At 37.8% G+C, this 7,880-nt stretch overlaps 1 protein-coding gene across 1 annotated transcript in view; it reads left to right on the top strand.

Annotated features, from left to right (window-relative positions):
- The first annotated feature begins 22 nt into the window (after positions 1-22).
- Positions 23-7,880, top strand: part of NHLRC2 (NHL repeat containing 2) — a 57,911-nt gene continuing 50,053 nt past the window's right edge. The window contains exons 1-2 of the mRNA XM_004763823.3: positions 23-422; positions 3,287-3,439. Of these exons, the coding sequence (XP_004763880.1) occupies positions 245-422; positions 3,287-3,439 (331 nt within the window). The 5' untranslated portion in view covers positions 23-244. The remainder of the gene's footprint in view (positions 423-3,286; positions 3,440-7,880) is intronic.

The raw sequence follows: 7,880 nt of genomic DNA, 5'->3' as shown, positions 1-7,880 counted from the left end.
TGGAAGGGGCGGGGTGGTTTGGGCCGGTGGCTAAATTACGGGCCCGGGAATTCCGACAGTTTGAGCCTTAGCATTGGAATGCATGATTACAAAAGAAAAAGGTGTTGTTTACGTGGAGCGGGGGCCGGTGGCGAGTGAGGTGAATGTGCTGTTTTGAAACCAAAGGACAGTAATCGCTTCCTCTCTCCCTACTGGAGACCCTCCCGCGGGCCCGGCGGCCGCCTCTGAACTGTCCGGAGAGAACATGGCGGCCCCCGGAGCCCGGGGCTGCAGCCTCGCGGGCCTGCTCCCGGCGCAGACCCCGCTGGAGTACGCCCTGCTCGACGCCGTCACCCAGGAGGAGAAGGACAGTCTGGTCTACCAGTATCTGCAGAAGGTGGACGGCCGGGAGCAGGACTTGTCAGTGCCCGAGTTTCCGGAAGGTGAGGGACAGGCTTCGGGGTGGGGACCCTTCCCGGAACCTCCCCTTCCTCGGGGACCGAGCCCTCCCCTGAAGCGGGGGGCGAGGCGGGGTTGTGCAACCGCGCCCGGGCGGATCGCCAGCTCTGCGGCTTCCCCGGGTCCCCAGGCGGCGGGAAAAGGTGGTTTTCTGGAGCGCGGGGAACGTGCACATTCGCCTCTGGATCCGAGTCCCTGCTGGGGCCTTGTGTTAACTCAGTAGACATTCCATGAATGTTTAGTGGCCCCGGTTGGCAAGGATTGAAACGTCCATGCCACCCTCTTCTTTCAGTCTGGCTGCCCAGCATCGTCACTGTCATCCTCTGCGCGTAATGCTGGCGATTACTGATCACTTCTGTACCACACGCAATTGCAAACACATCGGGGGACTGTTTTAGTTACTCCTCTCTAGAACTCGTTGAGACCTCTTCAAGACCTCTTTTATAGTTGAGGGAACTGAGCCACAAGTCGGCTAAGTAATTTCCTCAAGGCTTCGCAACTAATAACCGCCGCCGCCGGATGATGCAGACCCCAGACTGGCAGGTGTCTTAGCTGTACCACACTGCGCTGGTCAAAGTCTTGAAATTTGTAATTTTTTAAAAAATCTGCATCAATTACGGCCTGTCTCCAGGGTTTGAACCCCAGCTCTGTGAGGGTTTAGAACCCCAGTGAACGGATACTCCCTGTAGTGCTATATGGGAAGAACATCTTGCATTGATAAATGAAACCGTACTTTCCCTTCTTTGGTTGAGACTGGCATTGTTTTGTTGGTGTTGGCATGTCTCCTGGCGTGACACTGAAACCACATGTATAGTTAATTGGTTGGCTGTGGCAGGTTTCGGTATCTCATGGGAGATACACCAGAACCTTGCCTTTGAAAATAGAGTCTTATGTGTCTTTCCAAGCCTTTTGCTCCCACCTTCAAAAATGCTTATTTTTTTCCATTACTAATCCTATCCTGAATTTGAAATATTGTGGAGTTATTATGAAAGAATTAGGTTCATGACTGCTTCTCCCATCAAAAGAACTTTAACAGAGTATATACATATGTGCATGTTTTTAAAAAACTTTGTAAGAAGTTAGTTACATAGTATAGTGTTATAAACAGAGAGGCTTCCGGTTAGGTTTTGGGCCAGTGTTTTTATTTTCTAGTCCTGTTTATATTTACAGTGGGTATATTTTATTACACCCACTGTATTATGTATTACTATGTATATATGTATTATGAGATTTGATCTTAATGACTCATAAATAATACAACAAAATATTCAGGCTTCATATGTGACCTAGTCAAATTTTCTTAAGGGTCTGATTATTGAGCTCAGAATACTAGGTAACTTTTTCTTGGTTTCTTTAAGCTGTAACCAAGAAGTCATAAACAAATATCTCAGAAACAGTATGCTTTGTTCATTTCTTAAAAGAGATGTGTTTATGGGAAACTGGTGTAGTGGATGGATTCAGACAGATTTGGGATTAGATCCTAGTTATTTCATTTGTTAGTTGCATGATTCTGAGCAAGCTACTCGATTCTCCAAGCCTTACTTTATTTACTCCCTCGTAAAAAAGAGCAAGGCGAATAATGTGGATTAGAGGTAGTATATCTAAAGTTCTTGGTTTTTAGGATAGCTCAATGGATGTTAAGTTTTTAAAAAATTACATTCATTGTAGTTATTGTAAAATTTATTATTATTAAGCCTGGTAAGCACAATAACTGACATGTAATAATACTTTCTTTACTCTGCAATCCAAGTCACTCCTTGAGTATTTACAGAAAATAAATTTAAAAGACCGATTCATAAATGTTTTGCAGTTAAGATGTGAAACATACATAAGTTTGAAGTTTTATATGATTACGTGATCTGGTATACAATTAACACTTTATTAAAATGCATAATTAAGAGCTTACTCTGCCGTAAAACTTCACTAGGTTGGACTAGTTAAGGCAAAAGACTAGTTTGATTTGCAGGTTATTTATTTATTTATTAGAATTTTGTTTTAATTGAGTAATTCCAGTTACTGTTATTAGTCATTAGCTGCTGTTATTCACTTAATTCCACCCAGTTTTGTTTTTCAGTTTCTATAAAATATTTCTGAATACCTTTCGAGATGTAATTAATAGTGTTAGTGGCTGTATTTACTTAGAAACAATGAGCTCATTATCTTTGTTTTTCTAACTTGGTTAAGTAGAGATGCTGTACTTTTAATCTTTAACAAAATCTTTACAGTCCATAGTTAAAGTTGTAAGTCATGCTCAAGTAATTATAAATTCTGACTTATCAAAATACAGATTAATGAGATTCTACCTTTCTTTGGAGGGAAGGAAACATGTTCTTCATCAGTATTAATGTTGCTTCCATGAAATCTGTAATAGTGTATTTTGCTTAACTTTGCATTTAAAATATTTTGTATTTAAGGTTTCATTCAAATCCAGAGCACTTTAGTTCTTATGAAATTGGCGTAGGCATTTCGTATGTTTATATTTTACCACTTTACTCCTTTTTGAGTTTAGTCCTGTTTTGCTTTTAAAATAGCCTCATTCTCAAAAGCTCATTTGAACCTGATTGTGTACTTAGGTCCTCTTAATATTTGCTGTTTACTCTCGCTTTTTACCTAGGTGTGTTGATTTTGCTTTCTTTCACACACAGACTAGTGTACTATTTCTGAAAGAATTTAGTAGTTTTTTCTGACTATATTTGCATACTGCCCCATTATAGAATCTTTACCATCTACCCCACCCACTCAGCCCTTCCTTAGAAATAGTAATGGTTTATGTTTTAATGGAAAGTTTTAGATAAGTTATCTCTGCCTTTTCCTTTAATCATGATAGTCTGTTTTGTGTAAATTTCAGGATTAGAATGGCTGAACACCGCAGAACCCATTTCTGTCTACAAGGATCTGTGTGGAAAAGTAGTCATCCTGGACTTCTTCACCTACTGCTGCATAAACTGCATTCACCTATTGCCTGATCTTCATGCATTAGAACACACATACTCCGATAAAGGTATCTGCCCTTTAATTGGTTTCTAGCAGACTGTCCAGGCATAGGCACTGGAGGAGTAGCTGACTCATTTGCTCATAGGAGAATGAACATTTGGCAAGACTTCAGTGATTCTAAAAGTAATTTCTAATCTATGATTTAAGGACTCCCTGTACCTTCTCATGAAGAGTTAAGCTTAGTGATAATGGTTTGCCTTCCTAAGGAACCAGGATTTAGTATATTTTTTTTTCCTCTGAGGTTAAGGACATGATTTATTTTTTATGATCAAGTATTTTTTAAAAGTTCATTATGTATATTTAGACTTACCTAAATTTGTCCTATGAGAAAATAAAACTTGTGACTCTAATCTTACACTCTTCTCACTAAGATATAAAGGTTTAAAGTTCTTATTAGGAAATGTGATTAGACTTCCTTTAATTTCAGATGACATGAACTACAGTGGAATGCCAAATATTATAGCAGATACTTTTTCTTTGACCTTGCTTTATTAAAAAATGATTTATAAAGGTTAATGTTTTCCAAAGCACACTAGGAAATCCTCTTTTATGGTATTACAAATTCTGAAGATGTGAGAGATTATACTTAGTATTTGCTTTAGAACTTTGAAATTTTTTCAGATCTCTTTCCTCTTGTTTACTTTCTTCTAAAAAAGAGCATATGAGGTTAATGCAACTAATTAAAGGTTTGATTAGGCTTAAATTAACACAATTGGAGTGATAAAAGGGGTAGAGGATCACTGATCTTAGAGTAAAAATGAGAATATATTACAGAATTGAAAGATAACTTGGTTTTAAAAAAGAGTGAATATTAAAAAGGAATGCTGGGTTAAACTCTTCGGTGCAAGTGAAACCTCAGATGCTTATAAATTATAATATATTTTATCTTAAAATTGCCATTCAGTGAGCTTTATAAAGGTCTTTGGTATTACTGGTAGCTAACTCATGTTTTCAAAAGTTTAATCTGTATTTATTTAAGAAGTAAAAGTATCTTATTAGCTGCTAGTTTTGGATCCCTCTGTGTTTTGGTCAAGCTCATGCAAGTGAGTGTATTTTTTGAATATGTGATATATGCAGAGTACTCTGCTAGCTGCTGAGGAGATATGTAACAGAGTTGAATAAAAAGCATCATGGAACCTGTGGAAAAGAGTAATTCACTTTGCTTAGAAGCATTGGAAAAGATTTCACAGAGGAGCAGACAGTTAAGCTTGAACTTGAGAAGTAAGCAGGACTACAGCTGAAAATGAAAAGGGAGCTGGACAAAGCTGGCTGAGGAAGTGACAGATAAGTAGGCAGGCATGGAAGAGTGGGCTGTTTGGGGAGAGGTCAGTAGTTCAGTGTGGCCGATTGTAGAGACTTCTGGGGAAGATGAGAGGAAGGTGCCTTAGGTTCAGACCAGCTGTGAAAAGTTTCATTATTAAGAATTAACATTCTTAATAGCTTAGCCTTTCTCTTCCACTGAAGGTACAGAGATATTTAAAGTTGTTTTTGATTTATTATTTTTAAAAAAGATTTATTATCTTACTTGCCAGAGAGAGAGATTGAGAATGAGAGCAAGCGCGAGCGAGCGTGCACGCGCAGGAGTGGGTCGGGGGGTGGCAGGCAGAGGGAAAACAGGCTCCCCGCTGAGCAGGGAGCCATGTGATGCGGGGCTCAATCCCAGGACCCTAGGATTCTGACTTGAGTCAAAGGCAGACACTTAACTGACTGAGCCACGCAGGCATCCCTGTTTGTTTGTTTAATAGGAGGATGAAAGACTGGGTTAAGAATTCCAGAATTAACTGTTTCCATACTTGGATAACCCGTAAAAGACTGTATGTGGTTAACTTAATTACCGCACACCTGAAGCAAATTCAAGAATTTATTGGAATGGGTCTTTGTAATCTCTTTATCCATTTACTGGAGCATCATTTTTATAGCACATTGTGACACAAAAACTATTTCTACATGCAAATGCACTTCTGAGAAGTAAGATACTTGAAGTGATCCCAACACTGTAATTTCAAAGAAACATTACTTCAGTAATATGCTACTTTATGAAAATGCTGGTAACTTCAAAATATTTTTTATTGTTCAAAATCTACATTCAATTCATATTCACAAAAACAGGTATACCCAGAGATTTTCATATGAAAGCTCAATAAGCTGTCACTAAATTAATTTGCTTTCTTACAGCGAATGTGTCTTGTCTCATCACTATCTGCTATGTTTCTGAACATATTTGCAGCAATGCTAATAGTATTTGAAGTGACATTCAGCAGCCCATTTTAAATTCCATGGAATATTCAGCTCATTTCATCAGTAAGCCAGAAATGCTCAGCCAACTGAGGAAGTGCTTATTAATCAAAAACAGCCTGAAAAGGGTCCAAATTAATACCCAGTCTCCTTCCTCTGTAAAATAGCTTTTAAAATTAAGTTTGTAACGGTGACCGGTATCATTTTCATGATAGCATGAGACATTATAAATGCCTTTTGATCTTTAAGAAATTCTTAAATGTAGCCGTGCCCTAAGCTTGTTATTGATTCATAATGATTTAGCACATGTTTACATTAACTGATAGGTAACTCACATTTTGAGGTTTTATTTTCCTCTTTGTACTTGAGAATATATAAAACTGCCTTTTTATGCTGGATGCATTAATGATAATGTTATTATATAATACACAAATGTAGCACAATGGCTATTAAGGAAAAGTATTCTTATTTCATAAAAAAATCTATTAGGAACACTTGACATATTTTAAAATGTGACTGCTAGGTATATGTTAATGCATAATTAAATCAGACTTAACCTAAATGCTAGGATTACTACTGGGTAAATGCTGGTATTCTCACTATGTAGTAGATGCTAATTTTCTGTTTTAACTTTATTAAAGATTAGAAGAATGAGTTCTAATTTTATAATGAAACTAAACCTTCCAGTGACTCCATATATAATTTGATGGTGTGTCAGGTTTCCCAGTACCATCCCCAAGTTCCATAATTCTTTAGGAGGACTCTTAGCTGTAATTTGTTACAGCTAAAGGATACAACGTGAAAGCAGCGAAGGGAAGAGGTGCCTGAATGAGGCTAAATCCAGAGGAGACAAAACACAGGCTTCCTATTCCCTTAGTAGAGTCGTACCAGACAACTTAATAGCCAGAGAAGAGTTGTTACAGCGCATTTGAGATGTTACCAGCGACTCTCATTAGAGACTCAGCAACCAAGGTTTTTCCTGGGGGCTGGCCAAAATAGGCAGCTTCTGGAGGAATTTTCTGCAGGAAAATTCTAGAGTCCCAGAAAGAAAGCAGGTGTTCAGCATAAACCATATTATTCGTACACCAGTTTAGGCCTAGCAAGCCATCCTTACCGTTCTGGGAATCCTGGCAAGGGCCTCCCTTGTAAGCAGGCCTTCAAAAGAATACCATTTTCTCTCTGTAGCAGTCCTTATATTCTGTTTTATATAGATGAAGTATGATGAAAATACTGGTCAGTTTGTGGCACTTTGAGGGTATGTCAGGAGAGACACAGGGCAACGTCCGTTTTTGAAATTATTAAAAAAACTTTTTAAAAAATTCAAATTTGTTTCAGCTCTGTGTTTTAGTGTTCAGTGATTTTGGTCTTTTCATGTTTCTATTGCTTTTAGTACGAAACCTAAAATCCTACCTGTCCACACCCTACTCCTCTTCCTCATGGCATTCTAGCCTCCCTGGCTTGCCTTTAGTTCCTCAGTGTCACTGCTCTTGCTTCAAGGCCCTGACAGTGTTCTCTCCGCTTGGAATACCCTTATCTTTTCTAGTCTAGGGAAGTGTCATCCTTGTTGTTTAGATCTCAGAATGTCTCCATTTACAATTTCCTAGCATGTAAAACTCCTCAACTGTTTTTCAGTCCTTGCATTTACCTAGGTTATTACAGTGTTTGTGATTTAACTGTGCTTTCTACTATATATTATATAAATATAATGTGATATATACTGCTATATACAATTATAATCTAGTACAATTCTGTATATTTGTATCTCTGAAAAATAAGACCTTTGAAGTTTTTAAAATGATTTTTTGAAGTTATTATTTTATTACTAATATTTTAGAAGTGGTTATTCTTTTTATCTGGCTTTTCCTTCCCACTTCCCTCCCAGTTTCCCTCCTCCATTTCCCTCTCCCTCCTTCCCTTCCATATGGAGTAGTTTTGATCCCTGTGCTGGCAGAAGATTCATAAAGGGAAGGATCTTTCACATTCTATTTTTTTATTGTGTATGATTAACAGAAAAAGCAAAGTATTTTTTTAATCTGTTTACTTTAAGATTATTGACACTGAAAAAATGTGAGGCATCGTTACTTAGTTGTCCTTATAGATTAATATAGTGTATTTAGACAATATAGTATAGTTTATATATTGTATAAATACATAAATTTCTTCACTGTTCATGTCCCATCTAGTCATTGTTTTGTTTCCTACTGTGTACTAAG

Source organism: Mustela putorius, unplaced genomic scaffold (genome assembly GCF_011764305.1).
Source record: "Mustela putorius furo isolate JIRA1106 unplaced genomic scaffold, ASM1176430v1.1 tig00003909_pilon_pilon_pilon, whole genome shotgun sequence".
NCBI classification, from domain to species: Eukaryota; Metazoa; Chordata; class Mammalia; order Carnivora; family Mustelidae; genus Mustela; species Mustela putorius.
This window is presented reverse-complemented; position numbering and strand designations above follow the sequence as displayed.